The sequence below is a fragment of the Ambystoma mexicanum genome, chromosome 14 (assembly GCF_040938575.1).
Source record: "Ambystoma mexicanum isolate Mex_15411 chromosome 14, UKY_AmexF1_1, whole genome shotgun sequence".
NCBI classification, from domain to species: Eukaryota; Metazoa; Chordata; class Amphibia; order Caudata; family Ambystomatidae; genus Ambystoma; species Ambystoma mexicanum.
The window spans coordinates 97,093,033-97,115,561 of NC_090940.1; the positions used below are offsets into that span (position 1 = coordinate 97,093,033).

Here is a 22,529-nt window from a genome sequence, read left to right on the forward strand (position 1 = left end):
GGAAAGCCCTGCACATATCCCAACGTCTATCTCTGTGAACCCTACACCAGTGGTATTCATAAAGACTGCCCAAAAAATCGTGTCAGTAGCTCTCGCCCTCTGAACAGAAGGCTGAAAGAAGCAGGGATAGCCTGCAGCCAACAGCAGGTCGCATCATTGGACAATTATTAAGGCAATTAGTCATGTGGCACCACTAGATCAATGCACTCCCCTTCCTCGCAAAAATGTAAGTGTAGTAGAATGTATGTAAAACTATAGCTTGAAGCTTTAAAAAGATATACATTGAACTGTGCATTTGCTGCTTTTCAGCATGTTAAAACATTGAAATTGATTCTAAAGGGTTTATTTTTCACCAGGTTCTGATGACAACAACCTTAATTCCATCTTTTATGAGCACTTAACCCGTTCCCTTCAGCACAGCCTATGTGGAGACCTGCTGTTGGGACGCTGGGGGAACAATATCACCGGAGACTGCTTCATTCTGGCATCCGATTATCTCAACGCCCTTGTACACCTTATAGAAATAGGCAACGGGCTGGTCACCTTCCAACTGAGGGGCCTGGAATTCAGAGGTAGGGCTTTCTATATGGCAGTTCTCTGGCTGTTGATATGGATTCAGTGTTTGCACTAGCTGATTAAAATGTGTGTGTAATTAACAAAATGACATCAATAATGGATAATGGACTTTTTAAGAGAAATGTATTTCTCAAACTGTTTGGCAGTTGTATGTCTCAATATATTTGTGTGTGTATATATACATATATCAAGAGGGGTGGCAGGGGCGCTACTCTGGGTCCCACCTGCAGTAAGCTCAACCAGTCCAAAGATGATGTTCTCGTAGCATGCTTTCATGCCTCAGCAATCTTCAGGGAGGCTGATTGGATCCAGGTGTGCAGGGTTGAATCCCTCTGGTATGTACCAGGCAGTGGCAGCATGGAATTCTGGTAACTGTAGTGTAGAGCCAGCCAGGATCGAACTCTCCCTGATTTGTGATGTTGGCCCACAGTGGGGAGGGGGGGGGGGTTGTAACCATCAGTATGGCACTCCACAGTTGGGCAAGAGTAGCCCAGGTATATATTCACAAAGTCTATGCACTAATAAGGAACTCCTTTTCACTTGGTACTATATTTTTCTTTTAGCAGTGTCATTGGTTTTCCTTTAACATTTATGACTGCTATTTAATACAAGAAAAGCATACTGTTCACTTCCTGATGGCGTCTAGACATCCTCGTCCTATCCCTTCATATCTTAATGTGATGCATGGTCTCTTGTTCAGGAACATACTGCCAGCAGCGGGAGGTTGAGGCCATCACTGAAGGGGTGGAAGAAGACGAAGGCTTTTGCTGCTGTGAACCTGGACACATGCCCAATGTGCTGTCATTTAATGCAGCCTTTGGACAGCGGTGGTTGGCTTGGGAGGTCTTGGTGACCAAGTACGTCTTGGAGGGCTACAGCATCACTGATAACAGTGCTGCCTCTATGCTTCAAGTGTTTGACCTACGGAAAATCCTGACGACATACTATGTTAAGGTAAGTGTATTTTTATGCAAGCCTCATTGATTGCTGTTAATAGTGGCAATGAATAATGTATAGACTGTGTGACTCTTCAGGAGGGTTTAAAAGTTACAGGGTTTGGTAAACTGCAGGCGAGGGAGCACTAAGCCATGAAGGGAGCCAGTGAGACGGGGATCCACCTATAACTCGGAGGGAGGTAATCAGCCATAATAACCCAGGGAGACCGGCAACCCCATGGAGACCTACGTACAATCCTAATACCATACACCTCTTAACCCAAAGGGGAAAGGGGCTTTCACCTCGCCCTACCAATCGGAGGTAAGGTAGGTACAAACCCTGGATTCCCAGGGGGGCGACAAGCATCCCCTGGCTACCCAATAGCTTACACCTCTCAACCTAACATTAGAGGGAAGGGGGCCCCACCTCTTTCTGACCCTCACACCACCGAACAGCTGACAAATACGAGCCCACTGGTGCAAACTGAATGCCCAAAGCAACAAGACAAGAAAAATCCCCACCAACCCAACTACCAAACCTCATATTTTCCCCACCGCCCATTACCCTAAAGCCTGTATGATGTACCACTATTTTTGGCAACTGTCTAACCCCATGTATATACACTAAGCTGTCAACCGTATAGCCTAGCCATATCTCACATCCAGATGAACTTTTCCCTGACACTGCTTTCCTCTCCAGATAAGATTGTGAGTACTGGCTTGCATTGCACGTAGACAGAACTGTGAATGTTGGCCAGTGCCACATTCGGATAGAGCAGTGGGTATTGGCCAATTCCTCATCTGAATAGAACTGTGAATATTGGCTTGCGTCACATCTAGACGAGTTTGTGCATACTAGCCAATGCCAGATAGAACTGAGTGTGTTGGCCTGTGTTGCATCTGGTTGTGATTGCAGATAATGGCTAATGCTGCCTTCAGATAGAACTGTGGATATTGGCTTGCATCACACCTGGACAGGATTGTGGATTTTGGCCAATTCCGCATTCGGATGGAGTTATGAGGGTTGGCTTGCGCTGCATCTTGATGTGATCGTGAGTGTTGGCCTGTCCCGCATTTAGATAGAAGTGTGGAGTTATTCACGCACCACATCTAGAGCGAACCTGGAAATTGGCATGCATCACATCAAGACAGCGATGCCACTAACCTACCCACAAAAAATCTCACCTCTCTGCCAAACACAACCACACTTCCAAACCACAGCAAACTGCACAAACTTCACTACACTGCAACACCAAAACAAAACACATGTAGGCTTGCACAAAAGATCACAACGGCTACCGACTGAAAAGCACACCCAAGCTCAGCGAACAACCAAACTGAAGCTGCCAATGGCACATCACTACTCTCTTGCACTTTTCCGGCTCAGTCCTACTAACTCACCCCTGCTCCTTTTCAGATCCACCAGTGCACCAGTCCGGTGGTGGTAGTGCACGGTACAAATGTCCTTTATCATTAACATCATGACACAGTGCAATGAGTTCCAAATTCGAGACAGAAGGATGGAAAAGAATCATGGCAGTAACACAGCCATCCAAAACATTTTCATCATTTTCTTGACCAGCAGATGGCTTTGGTTTTATATAGTCTTACCAGCTTTTCTTTGCTCCATTTTTGATCACCTATTTTGCTTTATTTGTATATTGTGTTCACCAGGTTGGTTTAAGAGTGGGGCCAAAGTGCAAAACATTGTGCTCATGGCTGGTGCATTTTAATGCATCTAGTTTGCACAGAGAAATCTGTTAAGACATTTAGATTAACTCGGGTGCTCTGCATAAAGGTGGAAACAGGACAAGTAACTTGAACAGCAGTGTTATACCTATATCACCCCTGTACAACACCACACTTTGCTCTTTTAATGTAAACCCTGCACTAGTAAGTAAGTGTTATTCTGATGTTTGTTAATCTGCTTAGAATCACATGCTGTTCATTTGGTCCGACATCCAGTGGTAACCGCAGAGAATTGCACCTTGTCTTTCGGGAACCGAAAGGGGACGTCTGTAACACTATCCCTATCGTGACGTGTAGTGTACCCAAAATCCCTCACGCGCTGAGGTCCCTCAAATAGTTTTTTTCTACCCAAATAACTGGTTGCCCCATTACGGAGCGCTTCATAAGAGACATTGTTTATACTTGTTTACCGACTTTGTTGGTTTATTTCTCTAAATTCACTTTGGCGGTGCTTCAAGATGCTATGAAGAAAACTGCAGGAACTTTTGACGGCGGTGGACCTCGACGCCTAAGATCCGGCGACAGTCATCCACGTGGCCGGACCCTCTAGCCAGCCTACACAGTAGGGAGAATAGGGTTGGGTTGGTCATATCTTTCGCTATGTCTCTCCTCTTCCCCCCTCTTTAACCTCTAGGTCTGGTCATCTTTTTTATTACCTTTCGCTATGGAAAGGACACCATTTAGGTTTTGCCCCCTCTTGCAGGGTCAGATACCCATGGAAGGACGAGCACGATAAGTGCATTAATTGTCTACCCCTTGACCATGACGAAGCGCAGTACGTGGCTTGTAGACTCCTTTGACCAAAAACTCTTAAGGAGCGCCGAGTTAAGCATGTCGCGGGCTAGATCTTCTTCCCCCACCGCCGCACCCGCCGAACATGACTGGGGCACCAGTGATGGCCAAGCATCCGTACCGGATGCCATTGACCTCACAGCGGACCCTCCTAGGTCCGCCACGCCCGTCCCTTCCAGGCCTGGCGCAAGTCACGCTACAGGGACAACACCCGGTGACATAAAACCCTCACCAAACACAACCTTTCCTGCAATTTCTACGGGTTCGTCGAAACGGGTGAAAGCGCCAACAGAACCGCTGAAAATTTCGATGGTTTCCTCTGATCTTGCAGATCAACAATCTTCCCCGCATCCGCAGCAGCGTATTGCGACTTGGCCTTCGAAAATTAAGGGCGCTGCTTGAAAATCACTTTTGGCCAGCGAAGCACGCTCATCCGATGTGCCCTAAGGCCCCGGTAGGACAACAATCTATCGTTAAGCCTTCTAGTCAATCGGTAGGTGAAGCACCTACCGCTAGGCCTCCTTCTACCTCTAGGCCTACGGCACGCCCGGATCTGCCGGACATCGCTGAAAGTATCGCGAGTATCACTTTGGCAGTGGGGTTGATACCGAAGGACAGGTCGAAACGCAAGGAGCGTGCCGCAGACACGTCTGAAGATGCACCACAACTCGCGAAGACTGAGGATATTCAGGAGCCTTTGTCTATCGCTATTGCTAATAAATTTCGGCGCCAAAGGTAAGAAAATGAAGATTTTACACCTTCTGGTTCATCTAAATGGACCAGGGAAAAATGTGAAGGGTGCATGGACCGCCTGGAAAGGATTGTCGCTCTGAGCACCCTACACCCAAGAGACCTTGTGAGGATGCTCTTTCTATGTCAACCTTAAGATTGCCTGGAAATTTAGAATCTTCTCAGGACCATTTCATTTCTACCCACCCCGAGGATGAAATTCAAATGTACACATAACCAAGAAATCTATTAGGAGGAAGAAGACAATACCTTTGTACACGACTATACTGCAGATAACCAGGCCGATGCCACGGACATTGGGAGGACACTCATCAAGTTGATACGGAGCCATGGGCACTCTGGCACTCTCTACTCACAATCAGGACACAGATGTCTTGTGTGGACTCCCCTCCTTCCACCCCGGCCCGCCAAGCATCATCAATAGACAATCAGATGGCCTTTAATGCAATCTTAAGGAAGGCAGCCGATCACTTTCAGATCACCACCCAAGAAGCCATACCTGAACAAGATTTCATGGAGGACATTCTTAGAGAAAACCCCCCCTACAGTCAAGCCATCCCTCTCCTTAATTCCATTAAGAGGAGACTGGCTCCTTCTCTTGTCACACCAGACCAGGGCAGTCAATCCAAGGGTGGAGAAATTATTTCGGCCATCGCCTACGGACCCTCAATATATTGAAGGCCACGCCAACCACGATTCCCTAGTGGTCACCACCACCCGGAAACGGATGGAAGCACCTCCCGATAAGGAGTCTTGAAGGTTATATGCCTTGGATAAATGTGCTACCATGGTGGCTGCCTTTACCACACGGATAGCAAACACCATTTTGCTTGCCAGTTATGCTGATGCTCATTAGAATCTTATACAAGGTCTCCAGGAGGTGCCTGAACCTGCAAGATCCAAATTACTCGCCATCGTGGCTGAGGGCAGGCAAGTCAATCAGAATGTTTTAAAGAACACTCTGGATACTGCAGAGGCGGCAGAAAGATCCATGGCGCAGGGCACTCTGCTTAAATGGCACGCTTGGCTCCGAAACTCGGGCTTCAAGCCGGAAATGCAAGCGGCTCTTATAAACAAACCTATCGAAGAATCTAATCTCTTTGGTAAAGCAGTCGACGATGCTTTGGAGACTGCAAAAAAAGAGCATGAGACTTCAGTCCCTGCAACATAACACACAAAAACCCTCCCCCCAGAGGGGAAGCGGTTCCTGGGGGTCCTTTCAAGGCCAATCCCGTTCCGCCCAAAACATCTACAACACAGGAAACAACTCGAACTCAAACCTCGGCGCCAAGGCTGTTTTATGAAAGTCCTGGCAGCAGCACACCTGCGCAGACTATCAGTCCCTGTCTACCCTTACCTCGATGACTGGCTCATAACGGGGGACTCTTACGAGACATGCCTAAGAAATACACAGAAGACAATAGACCTCCTCTTCAGTCTACGATTCTCTATCTAGAAGAAATCCAGCTTAGACCGCAGTCAAGCCAAACAATTCCTAGGTGTTCTGATTCAGACAAAGGAGGGTGTCATGATGCCTACCCACGGGCATCCGGATCGAGTCCATCAGCCCCGGGAGCAGGCATCCAGATACTCATTAAAACCCCAACAGCCCCGGCTGGGGGCTGTTTGGATTCAGTCCTGGCGCCTTAGGCGCCAGGCTCATAGACTTTACTTACCTTATGCAGACAATGCTGCAAATGAGTCCAAACCAACGTGAGGCCTGGATGGGACTATTTTATTACAGGGACTATTTTTTACTTGGGTGTGGTTCTGGGGAACTTCTTACTTGGGACTACTTTGCAGGCTATTTAAACCACGCCCGAACAGCAGCTCATGCTTCGTGTTATTCTGCATCCAGCAGCGTAACGCTCACCGTGTCTGCAACTCAGCATCCAGTCTTCTGCCACGCCCGCCTCGAATCCAGAGCTCCTAGACAAAAGGAAAAGCAAGGAGAAGAGGTTAGATCACGGACATTATTTAATTACTTACCTGATTCCGGACCCAGCACATCTCCGAGCCTGGAAAGGACATTATTTCAGCACGTATCGCTTCGCCAGCAGCAGCGCCGCGTTATACTCACCAGTCCACCGCATCTTTCAACTCGGCGCTGCCTCCATCATTTTCTTCGTCGAAACCCAGCACCTGGGGGGAAAACAAAAGGAATAACAAGGTGAGCCGAGAAAACCAACAATCTCTTTGCCACCATAGGCTTACCTGCTTTACCACTGGAGGTATTATCCTTTAATTCGCCGCATCTTTCTATGCCGCACCTATAAAGGGAGAGAAAACAGCAAGTTAAACTCATGCAACTTTTACTGGACAGTGTTTGGTAATACAGACTCTTACCTGAACGCCATCAGCTTCCTCCAGGCAATATTCTTTTGGACCCAGCTGCAACCTAACGAGGGAATGGAACAAGAGTGAACATCGGAGATATTGAACTCTTTGAACTTTATAGACACTGGAGTCAATATTCCTCCGGAACTCCTCCAGTACCTTGAATCCAGTCAAGTAACTGGTATCTACGCGCCCCTGCATGCCATGCAGGATGGAGAGCTCATCATTTAAAAACATACGGTGAGGTTACCAAGAGGAGATATCGGAGGTGATTAGTGGGGAGAACGAGAACAGTTGGGGGGGCTATCACTAAAGTCCATGGGTGGCTAAATCCCTTTCTCCACTTGCAGGAGAATACTTCTACGAGTCCAGCAGACAAGATTAGGCGGGCCAGTCCAGACTGTCATCTATTCACTACGCATCATGTTGGTGGAGACCGCAGCTGTCTGGGTCTGATCGACGCCCCTGTGGGAACCAGGTGAGCGTAACAGAGGGTCTCGTCTTCCCCTCCGAGAGGGTTCAGAACATGCTTTATCAGATCCCTCAATATGTAGCCAGTCGGGAAGTGACGGTACGCAAGGCAATGCGCTTGCTAGGTATGATGGCATCATGCATTTTAGTTCCCCACGTGCGGCTGCGCATGCTGCCCATGCAAGAGTAGCTCAACAGCCACTGGTGTCAGGCCAGCGGACAATGGGAAGATCTGGTAGTTGTCTCACCAGCCCTCGTTCTCTCTCTGCAGTGGTGGTCGAGGGAAAACCTCTTGAAAGGGAAGACCTTCACCACCCCTGCAGTGGAAGCCACTCTCACGACAGACTCATCCCTCACGGGGTGGGGGGGGGGGCTCACCTACTTCAGTAGACAGCGCATGGAGTGTGGTCCCCACAAGTAGCATCCAATTATATAAATCTGTTGGAGCTATTGGCAGTATTCAAGGCACTAAAGGCCTTTCAGACTCCACTACAAGGGAAGACAGTTCTGGCCCTGACAGACGGAACCACAGCCATGTACTACCTAAACAAACAAGGGGGCACACACACTCCTGGGCTATCCAAGCTGTCCCAAAACATTTGGATGTGGGCTCTGAAACACAAGATGTTCCTGTTGGCCCAACACGTTCCAGGGAAACTCAATCTTCTGGCGGACATGCTCAGCAGAGATTTCCCACTGCCCTTAGAATACGAATGGTATCTACACGAAGACATCGTCTTCGCAGAATGGGGATACCCAGAGACAGATCTGTTCGCTACTCAGGCAAACACCCAATGCCAAAAATACACCTCCAGGTATCCCCAGAACCGTTCGGAACGGACTCTGGATAGCATAGTCAGGGAAATGTCTACACTCCCCCCCCCCCCCCCCCCCCCCCAACTCCCCTACTCAACAAGATAGTGCACAAGATGCACCAGGAACCAGTTACCGTGATACTGGTGCCCCCCATGTAGGTCCGCCAACCCTGGTTTGCTCCTCTGATGGAGATGTCCCTCTCCCAGCCCCCCACTCTGCGTCCCCCCAACACCAGTGAAACTACCCTGCCCGTACAACATGTTGTCTCGGGATGGGGGGGAGACCCTACACCCATGCTCACAAACTCTGAGCTTAGCAGCCTTGTTCCTGAGGTCATGGTTTGGACACCTTCAGCTCCCTCAGAGATGCATAGACATACTCGGGAAAGCTAGGAAACCTAACACGCGCTATTGCTATTCCAGTACATGGAAGCGCTTTGTCATCTGGTGTAATACCACGGGGGTCAATCCCATCGATTTATCACTCACACACACATTGTGCTGTACCTAACCCATTTGTTAGACTCAGGACTGGTCTCCAATTCCCTAAAGGTTCATCTAGCTGCTCTCTCAGCCTACACTACGTCACAACAGAAAGTGTTGTGGTGGAAAATACCAGTTATTAAGGCTTTTATGGAAGGGGTTAAGAGAATTCATCCCCCCATTTCTCACCCAGCTCCTGGATGGGATCTAAATGTGGTTTTAACCAGACTCATGGGATCTCCCTTTGAGCCGATGCATAAAGCAAGTCTAAAAGACCTTACTTACAAAACGGCCTTCCTAGTGGCTATCACTTCTATTAGCAGGGTTAGCGAACTATAGGCCCTTTCTGTCCTAGACCCTTTTGTTAGTCCACAGGGATAAGGTGGTTCTGTGCACTCATCCCAGATTTCCACCTAAATTCATCTCAAAGTTCCATGTGAACCAATCAATCAAACTACCCTCTTTCATCCAGAATCCCACTAGCATGGCCGAAAGAAGCCTACACACACTAGATGTGCGCAAGGCAGTCCTGTTTTACCTGGAAAGAACGAAATCACTGAGGAAAACAAACCAGTCTTTCGTTTCAGTGGCAGCTGGTAGAGAAGGGGATCCTGTCTCAAAATCAGCTATCTCAAGGTGGATCGTCAAATGCATCACACTGTGTTATACTCTTGCTAAGAGAGAACTTCCCTTCAAGCCTAGAGCACTCTCTCCTCTGGGCATGGGGGCTTCCATAGCATTCATTGCAAATGTTCACCTGGAGTCCATTTCCAAAGCTGCAACCTGGAGTTCTGTACAGACCTTTACAAAATACGACTGCCTACACACTCATTCTAGATCTGATTCTCAGTTGGGACACGCAGTATTAAGACATCTTTTCTCTACTGTTCTTTCTCATAACCCACCTCCAACTCCGGGCACTGCTCGCTAGTCAATGCACAGCATGTGATTCTAAGAAGATTAACAAGCATCAGAAGACATGCATTACTCACCGTAATATCATTTCTGATGGTTGTATCTGCTTGGATTCACATGCGCCCTCCATGCCTCCCGCTCGGGGTGGAAGGAACATAGATGTCTTATTACTTTCTCTCTTCGTGTACTTGCTCGCCTGGGGCTCCCTCATGGCAGAAAAAATACAATCGGAGGAACATCAGCGCGTGAGGGATTTTGGGTACACTACACGTCACGATAGGGATAGTGTTACAGACGCGCCTATGCAGACGTCCCCTTTCGGTCCCCGAAAGACCAGATGCAATACTCTGCGGTTACTACTGGATGTCGGACCATATGCACAGAATGTGAATCTAAGCAGATGCAACCATCAAATGCTATTACGATGAGTAATGCATGTCTTACATTTTAGGTCTTGCAATATAAATGCCTTTTTTGCCTCTTCCAAAAGTGAGATTTTCGCCATCCTTAAGTATGTTAATTTCCCTCCAAAAGTGCAAAATGCCTCGCTCTGTTACCCTGGGCAGATCAATTTGGATGGTGTCTTCCATGCCTTGCAGTCTGGACAGAGCCCATAAAGGATGCCACTGTGAACTGAATCCAGCTAAGGCTTGATGGTCTTCCAGATAGTATAATGCAAATGCTGTGGGTCCAACAATATACATACAAGATGGCTTGTTAGGGAGAATTCTCAGAAATGTGCTAATTCCATTCTACCTTAGAGGACCCCTAGCACTTTCGCAGAACTTTAGGACTTTTAATTTCTAACACGGATAGAGTGAGACCTTTTTCCCACTCTCTCATGTATTTTTCTGTGATTTGAACTCTGTTTATTTTGGTTCTGGAGTCTGACAAACTCCATAGGCACCATCTTTACATTGTGGTACATAGCACCTTCAGTGCAGTGGCACAGGGAAGTCTCTCAGATTTCCCAAAGGTTTAAAAACCTTCTCTTGGATAACTACTGTTTCCAAGAACAGTGAAGTGAAATTGACTTTACTTACATTTGTAACTTTCTAGACCCAGCACACACTATCTTACCACATGGGTGCTGGAGGGGTTACTTGTCATCACCTTTGTCTATTTTCTCATGTAACATGTTTGTTACCCTTTCTACAATTAATGGCTGGTGGCAGTGGTTTACATTTTACTACCATTGTGTGTTTCTACCACGGGCTGCGTTCGCAGCTGCGGTAAGGCACGCATGGGTGCCCATTTTGTCAACATGGCCCTGGTCGTCTTTTTTTCACCATTTCTTGCTGGAAAGGTCCTTCTTGAGATTTACTCTGGGCGTCAAACCAGGTTTGGTCCCTTTGGTCGTTTTGTCTTTGGCGGGATTCACAAGTGACGTGACGGGGCAGGACGTGAGGGAGGGGCCGAAACTCCCTGTGCTTAATCCCCTTGGTTACAGGAATGCACCCAAAGGGGATTGGCCGGCTAGCTGTTCTCGGAGGACAGCCACCCTGCTGTGTGATTGACAGCTAGGCTGGAGAAGGAGAAGCCTGCAAAGAAAGGCAAGGCTTTTTGGCTTGGAAGGCAGAGTCGACCACTGGACGAAGGAATCCGAAGAACAACTTGGAAGAGATGCCTGCTGCAACTCCTGGACTGTTGGTTTGCCCAGTGAAGCCCTGCTGCTGTGCTGAAGCTCCCAATTTGCCTCGACTAGAGAAGCCCTTCAAGGACGACTTTCCCCTTGGGTTGGTGGGACCAATCAACCCCAAAGTTAACTTGCTGGACATCCTCTCGGACTTGGCTGTACTTTTACTGCTGCTGCTGCTGCTGCTGGAACCGAAGTGCCACGGAGAGGAACACCAAATTGAGTGCATCGCTTTTAAGTTGGATCCGAGCTCCAGGAAGATCCTCTGGACTCCCAGGAAGCAAGACTTGACCAAGCCTGAGCCACCTCAACCGAATGCTGGACCCCAGATGCATGGAAATTCCATAGTGGTATATGAGAACCGCAGTGGTGCCATTTGCTGCAGACGCGAGGAGCTGAAGTCGCTGATTTGAAGTTTCCCCATTGCTGCCGCTGACCTTCCCATTGTAGTGCAGGAGTCCCCAGACGTCCTCCCTCTTGTCCCCACGACTGAGGCCCAGAAACAACAGGATCTACAGAGCTGCACAGGAACAGAAGCCAGCTGGAACCATTTCTTCTAACCAAAGGTACTGTAAAACTAAGAGGACTTACCTCTTGTTGTAGTCTTGCTAGCTCTCAGTTGAGACTTGACTTGGTTGCTTTGCAGAGTTGCTTGCAGCTTTGTACCTAACAAGCCACCCAGCTCTTGTGCCCTCCATTGATTCTACCTTTTCTACAAAGACTTCTAAAACATTGTGCAAGACTTTTGCTTGCAAGAAGTGCTTCAGCTCACCTAGACATTTGCTAACTTAACATTGACTGTCCTGGCTCCCTGAAAGACTCTTCTTACCTCTGACTTTGTGCTTTACCTTCCCTCCAGGAAAGGATTAATTTACTTTGCATTGGGGCTTCAAAAGTACTTACCTGCTTCAGAATATTTGTTTAACCTTTTCTTTATTCCCAAACCCTTTTCTTTGACTCCAAACTCAATATTGCTCTAAATGTACCAGTGATATATCAATGTCCACAGTGTCCTAGCTATTTAAGTAACCTGAGGGCGTAGGAAGTGTGTGTGTCTCATCCCCAAAGGGTATCTAGTGAATTACTGAAACCGACAGTGTGTATTTTGAAGTTTATTTTTGTTACATCTATTTTCTCCCTTCTAAAGAAGGCTTATTGAACTGACTGTTAAATTAATAATTGTTTAATCAAGAAACCTTGAGTGTAAGAGTTTATTTGAATACTTGTCATTGTAAACCTCTGTGTAAGAACACTACTGCTCACATTGACCCCTCTTCAGATAGGCATGGCTGCGCAGCCCACAGTACCAAACTGTGTAGTACAGACTAATACCAAAGGTTGGGTTCCTATTGTCACGAGGACAAGGTTGCTGTAGTCTCCCAAAGGGTACAGCATATAATCTCACCTAAGATGGCTAAACATCCAGGTTCGGATCACTGCTTAATCTTTGAATGCTACACAGCCCTGATCCAGAGGAAGCAGTGAGAGCCAAGAGGTGATGTTGGGTGTTGGGAAAGATTTCTCTTTAGGCAACTTTCCGTCCATATTCTATGGAGCCCCACACTTTTTTCTTTTGGTTTTGAACCTCCTGATTTTTTACAGGGATGTGAAGCCCTCTGCTTCATTCCCCTGGCCTTTTTCCTCATTTTGTTATCGGGGAAACTGATAGGCCCATGGGAAGCTTTTTGCCTTTTGTCTTTTTCCCTTTTTTGTAACTTTTTGACTGTGCACACAGCATCTTACAGTGCAGTGGGGATACATTTGTATCACCTTAGTCTTTTACACTTTGGATGTTTGTCTACTTTTATATAGGCCTGAAGATAAGCTGGTGGCAGCAGATACCTTTTTACCATTTTTGCAATATTTATAGTGTGCACATTTGTGTTTACCATGTCTGGCTACTAAACATGGTTATTGCCCTAAAATGGCTGTGCCACAAGGTTTTTCGCTTGTTCTTTTGCCATATTGTTGTTTGGCTTTCATCTTGCCTTCTCAGGTCAGGAAATTCCTTATATAGTCATGCATTTGCCGGGTAAAGCTGCTGCTTTCCTGGGCTACTGCTAGCCTGGTGTGTGTGGAGCCCTTTTTTCTGCTAATTTTAGCAGGATGTTAGAATAGGACAATTTCTTCGTCTAGTTTGTGGACCTAGGTATAGGAACCCAAAAATAGCATAAGTTATTAGGTGTTAGACATTCATATAATCTATCTAGTTGAATGCTAGCAAGTATAAGTGTCATTTCAGAAGGTGATGTTAACCCTATTTTCATCTTCTGAGAAAACAATCTCTCCATTGAGAATATTGCACAATTTAAATGGCTTTACACATCATTTTAATAACATTTGAAAGTGTTTGATATAATGAATGTTATGTCTTTATTTTCCTTTTTTCTTTTAATAATAAACTAAGAATTCAATATATGAATGAGTGATTATTACTCAGAGGATCATGATATAATGTAATGATTCCGTTTCTGCAACATTTAGTCTGTACTAAAGCATAATCATGTATGTTGTAGGACCGGTGTGTGTGTCTAGCGACGAGATAGTTGCAACTGGTTGTTCTTTATCTTGGGTAAAGCATTGGGAATCAGTCAAGAGGTGTTGGGATCTTTTTTTGAACATTTAAGGTTATTATAAGGGCATGATCCCAACCTCTTTATACAAAAAAACCTAGGTCGTTCTTACGTTATTTTGGTCTGGTGTGTGTGGACCCAGGATGTGGGAGGGACTGCTTGGTACCACTCCACATCCATGGCCCCTGAAAGTCTAGTTGTGGGGCATGCTTGAAACCCACAGTGGTGCCTGAGTGGACCACTGCTGGCTATTTCAATGGTGCAGATCTTTTCCATTAGTGGTCTTGCAGCCAGGATTTAGTATAAGAGGACTCCTGCAGCCATTTATTCAGATCAGCATTGGAGCCACGTATCCTGTGTAGAAGAGCAGCCGACTGAAGGTAGACGACTCCTGAAGATGCCCTGTATCCCCTTCCTGCATTTGGCCTGATGAAGCCCTGCTGGACTATCTGATCTGAGAAGGCCCTGAGGGGTGCGTCAATCCTTGGACTGGCGGGACCACTATTCTCAATGCATTCTCGGGGATCCATGTCCTGAGCCTTCGGAAGTGTCCATGGATCACCCGATGGACTGACTAGCTCTCCAGTGGGCTCGGTAGAATTGTCGCCATTCTGCATTTGTTGCCGGAACTTCGATTGTCGCCACCTCGTTCCACAAGTCACCTTCCTTCCAAGTTTAAGCTTCAAGGGATCCAGAAGAGTCCTGCATCAGTGAATCCTGCTTGCCTTCCTCACCAGGAAAAGCATCCTGAAGCGACCCCTGCCCATCTCAACCCATCTAGTAATCTGGGAAAGTCAGAGTCAGGGGGGCAAATAATTGCAACACGTTCACCACTGGTTCATTTTACTGCATCACTACTTACCTTAGGTGTCTAAGTTATTGTATGGATTCCTAGACACCTAAAGGTGTCTGTACATATGTTGGATGAATGAGTATTGTGTGATATTACTAACTGCTTATTTAGTTTCTTAGTGTGTGTTTTGGGCCTACAATAAATACAGTATTTTTGTACTTACCTGTCTAAATTGAATTCTTGTGTGCTTCACTGTGTGGACTCATCGTGGACCCCTGAGACTAAGTCTTGACCACTCTCCATGCTTACCTTGATTGGGTTTGGCTAACTTCAGAGTTCTCCTGTTCACTATAACTAGGGTGGCCTCCTGGAATTTGTCCACCAGGCCAGATTCTAGAAATTCATGTTAACACTGGGGATTATCCTGGAAGTTGTGCTGCTGATGACCTGTCTGACTTAAGGCGAAACTCTTGCCCCATTTTCACAGGGTACCTTTGTACTTCCACCCCTCCTTTGAAATAACGGGAATAGTGTCTCTAGTTTGCTATGGACCCTAAAACTCCTTGTACCAAATGCTGCTCATACTGATGTAGGTTCCCTGCTGTTCCTAGGCACGAGGGGACAGACCTTGCATGCTACCCATCCTTTGTGCTGTCTCTGTTGTGGGGCAACTTGCCTAGTGACCCTGCAGACGGAGACTGCCTCCCCCACATGAGTCCCCTGTGACCTGTAAAAAGGATCAACGCTTAATTTCTTCAGGCTGCTGCGGTAGTGAGTCCCCTCTTTTTCAGTGATTGCTTGAGGGAGATTTCCCATCTTTGATGATCCTGCTGTTCTGGATCTGGTCATCTCCTGGAACACTGACTTCCCAACCACAGACCAGAATAACAGCTAGTGTTGGAGTTGAGAATTTAGGACGTGTACTGGTGAAGGGTTCTGTGAAGCCAACCTTAGTTTACCTGCAAGGCTTAACACCAGTCTAGCCAATCTCTTTGGTATCAAAATGGGTGCTTATAAACAACCTTTGCCCTGGTTGCCTTATGAGGGTCTCTAAGGACAGCACAACAAAGGGTTGCAGTGGGAGGGGGGACTTAAGTAGATTCTCCTGCCACAGTAGAAGAGTTTAAAAATAAAAGAGAAAAATCATAGCTTGCAAACTGTTTAGGGGACTCAAGTTGGGGAGTCAGAACCCCAAAATTGAACGTCTGCCCTAATAACTGTATATAAACGTCAAGGCCAAAATGACCAAAAACAATTGTCCGAATGTGTGATTTGGCCGAATTTCGGCCGTTCGAAAAGACGGAACGGCCGAAAAGTTTGGCCAAACCACTCATTTGGTGCTGTGGGGGTGTCCCCTGCACCCATGCTCACTATATAGTGTGAGCAGTGGTTGCAGGGGTGTCACGCGCACTCATCGCGAAAAAGAAGCTGCAGGGTGTTCCCAGCAGCTGTCCCGAAAATAAAAAAAATAAAAATGAAAGGACCCTGCAGCGCCATACCCGATCACGGAAGTGAAAGCGAACAGGCATTGCAGGGACCAGCAAGTCGGAGTTAAGAAGGGGGTGGGGGTAAGTTGGGGGTGTGGGCGGGGGTTTGGCCATGTCAGTAATGTTCAGGGAAGAAAAGAACAAAGGTTATTTTGAAAAAATAATCTTCTGTCTTTTCTCCCTCAAACATTTCTAACTCAGTCTTTCAACCCCAAACCGTATATGAATAGCATATTTTAGTAATTGCTTGAAAAGATTATTTTTGTAATCTTCAAAATAATGAAGATTATCTTCATTACTTCACATCTACTTGAAAGGCTTACACAGGTGCTGGCTAGTTTGAGACCATGACTGGGCTTTTGTAAAAGGTCATTTTTAACCTGCCTCCCTTTCTTAATAATTTCCTTTTGGTAGTACGAGTGAGTCCTTAAGTATTAACAGTTTATGGAAACCCTGTCTCCCCATTTAGGTCAAGGGAGTAGCTCTGCTACCTCTCTTCAGTAATGTAGTGCACCGAACCATGTTATCGCTTGCTTTTGAATGTGTTGCCATTTTTCCAATACATAGTGAAACCCAGCCAAGTTGGCAGCAGTGGTACATTTATTTTACCTTTTTTAGGGTGCACTCATGTACATGTAATTTATTTACCACATGGCAACCTTTTGCTCACTAAAGTGCTAGAGAAAGCTGGCCATGTGTTAGGGAGAATTTTCAGAAATGTTCTAATTCCTCTCTACCTTAGAGACCCCCAGTCCTTTTTCTGGACTCTAGGACTTTCATTTTTGCCTAGAGAGAGCGAGAGCTTTTTTTTCACTCACATTTTTATGTGATTTTAACTGTTTGTTTTGATTTTTGGAGTCTGACAAATCCATAGGCATCTTTTTACGTTGTGACACACAGCACCTTCAGTGCAGTGGATAAGGGAGTCTTACCGATTTCCGCAAGGTTTAAATACCTACTCTTGGATAAACGTCTGTTTCCAAGAGCAGTAAAATGAAATTCACTTTACTTACATTTGTAACTTTCTTTCTGATGTTTGTTAATCTGCTTAGAATCACATGCTGTGCATAGGTCCGACATCCAGTGGTCACTGCGGAGTATTGCATTTTGTTTTTCGTAGTCGAAAAGGGGACGTCGACAAGGCGTGGCTGTAACACTATCCCTATAGTGACGTGCGTTGTACCCACAATCCTTCAAGCGTCGAGGTCCCTCAGATTGTTTTTTTCCGCCCAGCTACTGGTCGCCTTTACGCGGAGCTCCTCGAGAGACATTGCAGATTTCATCTCCTCGACCTTTGGTCGTTTTTTCCTATATTAATATAGACATATCGATCCCCCCCTCGACGCTGTTGTGAGGCTGTCTCCGCCGAGCAAGATCTTCGACGGAGGGGACGAGCGGAGGAGATCCTTCGGCGTTGCCGAACACGTGGCCTGGCCTCGCAGGCCAAATACAGTAGGGAGAGTGGGGGTCGTGGGACATCTCTAGTTCTTTTCTGAGAATGCCTTTCCTTTTCCCCTTCCTTTCCCTTGGGGTGGTTATCACGATTTATTGCCTCGGCTATGGAGAGGACACCCTTTAGGTTTTGCCCGCTTTGCAAGGGCAAGTTTACTTGAAAGGACAAGCATTCACGGTGTAACCGCTGCTTGCCCCTCGATCACAAAGAGGAAGGTTGCACGGCTTGTCGGCTTCTTAAGCCGAAAACTCTAAAAGACCGTAGGGTCAAGAGGTGGGCGGCTGTTAGGCAGAAACCTGTGCAGTTCCCTTAGGGAACACTGCAAAAGATTTAAGACTACAGGTATAGCAGTAAACCCACTTGGTAGCAGTCCGCACCACCCAGATTTACCTGGTAGCTGTGGCTGAGCAGTCAGACTTCCCTCAAGAAGAGTTAGGCAGTATGTAAAGTATACACAATAGGTACTCAGATACAATAGCACAAGCAAACACTGACCAGAGCTTGGTTTCAAAAGTATATAGTTATTTATTTATTAAACACACAAGTTGAAATCACTCTAGCAAAATATAGTAAAAACACTTCAAACACAGTTATAATGAAAGCAGTTTCAACCCTTACTCCTATCTAGACAACTCTAGGTTAACACCACATAATTAAAACAGAGGTGAGCGCTTAACGTTGGATGACACTCTAGTAGGTTCAAGAAAGGGGATAAAAAGAAACAGAAATGGGTTAAACACACCACTCTAAGGTCCAGAACACTTGCAATAGGCTCAAAGAAGCACAAAGTCACAGGTGAGCAAAAGTCACTAGGCAGGGCCCACTCTTAGAGTAGCCGGAGTGAAAATGTGCCCAAGATCACACTGTCATTAGAGATTCAAAGTTTTGCAAAGAGTTAGAAAGAGTTTAGAGTGGCTTAGAAAGTTTAGCCAGGGTGTTCCAGGCACTCCCAGGTTCGAAAGCCGGGGGCTAAATCTACCCCGTACAGTCGGTGGCAAGGGAAGCCAGGCGGAACACGGTACCTTAAGCGGAAAGGATCCTCCAGCGGTGGCAGTTGTTCCAGGCAGTGGCAGCAAGGCTCGACGTCGGTCAGGGGAGAAGAAGTTCTCGCTGAAGAGCAGAAGAAGAGGGTCGTTGCACTGCCCGGGAAGAAACCAGCCGCGGAGTCCTCCGGTTAAAGGGTTGTACCGACTTTCGTGGTTGGGGTAAAAGTGGTGGGGTTCCGGTTGCCGGGGTGCTTGGCACTGGCAAGGCGGCCACGAGATACCTCGAGAAGCGAAAAGAAGGTGAAAACTGGTTGTTCCCACCAGTCAAGGGAAGGAGCCACTCCGTTAAGAGTTCTCCTCGGTCGTCGGGAAAAGTGGTGAGACGGTTCAGCAGGGCTCCACCGGGTGGTGTCGTCGAAGCAGGTCGGCTCAGCTCTTCCCTCGTCGGATTCTTGGTCCTGTGGCGACTTCTGAAGTTCCAGTCCCCAAAGCCCTGCTTTTATGCAGCAAACCCCCATTCACCCAGCCTAGCTGTCACTCAAACATGCTAAGTGGTGAGCCGGCCGGCTCACCACTTGGGCCAATCAGGACGGAGTGCGACTTGAGTTACCAAGGTAACTCAGTCCAGGGTGCCTAAATCCCCCTCCACCCCTCCTAAGTACCCCAGACAGAGTGGCACCACTTTGGAGGGCTTCTGTGGAGAAGCCCGCCAAAAGTGGAACAAAGGGCTCCATTTTGGGTCCGAGTTACAGAGGCGAACGCCAACGCCATTTTAGAATCAAGTTTTGGCAAAAAGTCCCAACCGGAGTTATAAGAATAAATATATAAACCGGCGGTATGTTTAAGGCTACCGTAAATAAATAATTAAATGTGTTAGCCTAAAACAATGGGAAATCCCATAGGGAAATATTCGCGGTCGAATATAAAAAGTAGTTTCCACTGCCACCAGCCAAAACTCGATCAGGGGGGACGGAGACGTGCCCCCTCGACTAACAGACCCTGGGGCAATCGAATTGCCCCAGCCAGTACGTCCACAATATGATGGTTTGTACTGGTTCTGTTCAGGATTCAAGACTAGCAAAGTCTTTGGTGACTTTACATGCCCTGGGAGACAGTAGTCAGTCCCAGGGTATGGAGTCTATGTTGGGGAGTCCCTAGGACACCCCTGGGTCACGGCACAGAGGGTGCTGTGTAACCCACATCACAAAAATACATGAGGCCCTATGGAGTAAAAGACCCCATAGCCCATTCAACACAAGGTTTAACCAAGTAAACACACTTCAACATGTCCAAGAGTGAGGGTGAAAGAGTCTCACTCTTGGCAGGAGAAAAAAAGAAACCCTAGAAATCCAGCAAAGCTGCTTGGGGACTCACTAGGTAGGGAAATTCAGCCTAAACAGAGAATTCTCCCTAACACTCGCCCCCCCCAGACTAAGGGACAGGAGGATTTAATCCACTCCTGGATGAACCTCATACCTCTAGTCGATGATATACATCCTAGAGAGTCGATCAGCATTTTGATGGTGACACCCTGACCTGTGCTCAATGGTGAAATCAAACCCTTGCAGGCAGATTGACCATCTCAATAGTTGTGGATTTTCCCCTTTCATTTGCATTAACCATCTCAAGGGTTGGTGGTCAGTCTGAATAACAAAAGTAGAACCATACAAGTATGGCCTAAACTTCTTCAGTGCCCACACAATAGCAAAGCATTCTCTTTCGATTGTTGCCCACCTTGTCTCAGGATCCTTCAGTTTTCTACTGATGAAGCAAATGGGGTGCTCCCTACCCTTCTCATCCAGTTGGCTTAGAACTGCACCTATACCTACATTGGAAGCATCAGTTTGTACAATGAAAGTTTGGTGGTAGTCAGGAGCTCTCAATACTGGAGCTTGGCAAAGAGCTCTCTTCAGTTTTTCAAAGGCCTGATTGCACTCTTCATTCCATTTTACCTTTTTAGGGAATTTAGGAGAGGAGATTACATTCAGTGGAGAAGCTATGGTCCCATAGTTCTCAATGAAATTCCTGTAATACCCAGTGAGGCCTAGGAAGGCTCTCACTTGGGTTTGAGTAGTTGGTGTTGTCCAACTTTGCACAGCTTCAATCTTGCTGAGCAAAGGCCTTATTTCTCCACCTCCTACCTCATGCCCAAGGTAGACCACTTTACTTTGACCAATCTGGCACTTACTGGCTTTGATTGTCAAATGGGCCTGTTCCAGAGCCTGCAACACATGTCCTAGGTGGTTCACATGTTCTTCCCAGGAGTGGCTGAAGACTGCAATGTCATCCAAGTATGCCATGCAGAAATCTTCCATCCCAGCCAGAACTTGGTTCACCATCCTTTGGAATGTGGCAGGTGCATTTTTTAATCCAAAAGGCATGACCTTAAACTGGTACAAGCCAACTGGGGTTGAAAATGCAGTCTTCTCCTTGGCATGGTCTGTCAGGGCTATTTGCCAATAGCCTGACGTAAGGTCAAATGTGCTGAGGTACTTGGCTGCACCAAGTTTATCCACCAACTCATCTGTCCTGGGCAAAGGGTGGGCATCAGTCTTGGTGACTGCATTTAGAGCTCTATAGTCCACACAGAATCTCAAGTCTTTGGATCCTGCCTTTGGTACTAACACAACTGGGCTAGACCATGGACTAGTAGAGGGTTCTATTACCCCGAGATCAAGCATCTTCTTGACCTCTCCTTTGATGTGGGATCTGATATGTTCTGACATTCTGTACCCTCTGCTTTTGACTGGCAGACAGTCACCAGTGAGTATCTCATGCTGGCCCCAAGGGGTCAAGCCTGGTGACTGTGAGAACAGGGAGGCAAACTGATTTAACATAGATTTGCACTCCTCTTGTTGCTCAGGTGTCAGGTCTGAAGAGAGATTAACTCCTTCGACTTTTTCATCTAAAGGCACCCCTCTGAGGAGATCAGGGAGAGATTCACTCTCTTCCTCCTCTGCAGCTGAAGCTAGGAGCAAGGCTCCTACGTCAGGTCTGGAGATGTATGCTTTTAGTCTGTTGGTGTGGAAGACTCTAGGAGCTTCCCTGGGTCTGCCCAGATCCACCAGATAGTTGACCTCTCCAAGCTTTCCCACAATCTTGAAGGGTCCCATCCACTTGTCTTGCAAGGCCCTCTGCCTTGTTGGGAGCATAACTAGAACTAGCTGGTCTTGAGTAAACTCAACCATGTTAGCCTTCTGGTCATGCCAATGTTTGACCAGAGCTTGACCAGCTTTCAAGTTGTCACTTGCTTCTGCCATCATGTATGACATTCTCCTCCGGAGACCTATCACATAGTCAGTCACTCTGACTGGCTTGAGGGGAGGAGCACCTTCCAACCCCTGCTTAATCAGGGCCAATGGACCTCTGACCGGATGGCCATAGAGAAGCTCAAAGGGAGAATGACCTACTCCCTCCTGAGGGACTTCTCTATAAGCAAAGAGCAGGCATGGCAGTAGAAGGTCCCATTTTTTCTTAAGGGGTTCCTCTAAAGCACCTATCATGCTCTTCATGGTTCTGTTAAACCTTTCAACCAACCCGTTTGTCTGAGGGTGGTATGCTGTTGAGAACTTGTAAGTAACTCCACAGGTTTTCCACATGGCTTTCATGTAGTGGGACATAAAGTTTGATCCCCTGTCAGAGATTACTTCCTTAGGAAACCCAACCCTGGTGAAAATACCAAGGAGGGCCTTAGCCACAGCCGGAGCTGTAACAGTCCTCATAGGAATTGCCTCAGGGTACCTAGTAGCATGGTCTACTACAACAAGTATAAACCTGT

General features: G+C 46.9%; 1 protein-coding gene across 5 annotated transcripts in view; it reads left to right on the forward strand.

Moving 5' to 3' along the window:
• The window catches only part of PCNX1 (pecanex 1), a 1,666,514-nt gene that overhangs the window by 1,251,234 nt on the left and 392,751 nt on the right, over positions 1-22,529 (forward strand). For all 5 annotated transcript variants that reach the window (XM_069638600.1, XM_069638595.1, XM_069638598.1 and 2 more), the window contains exons 26-27: positions 357-572; positions 1,277-1,530. In XM_069638600.1, the coding sequence (XP_069494701.1) occupies positions 357-572; positions 1,277-1,530 (470 nt within the window). The remainder of the gene's footprint in view (positions 1-356; positions 573-1,276; positions 1,531-22,529) is intronic.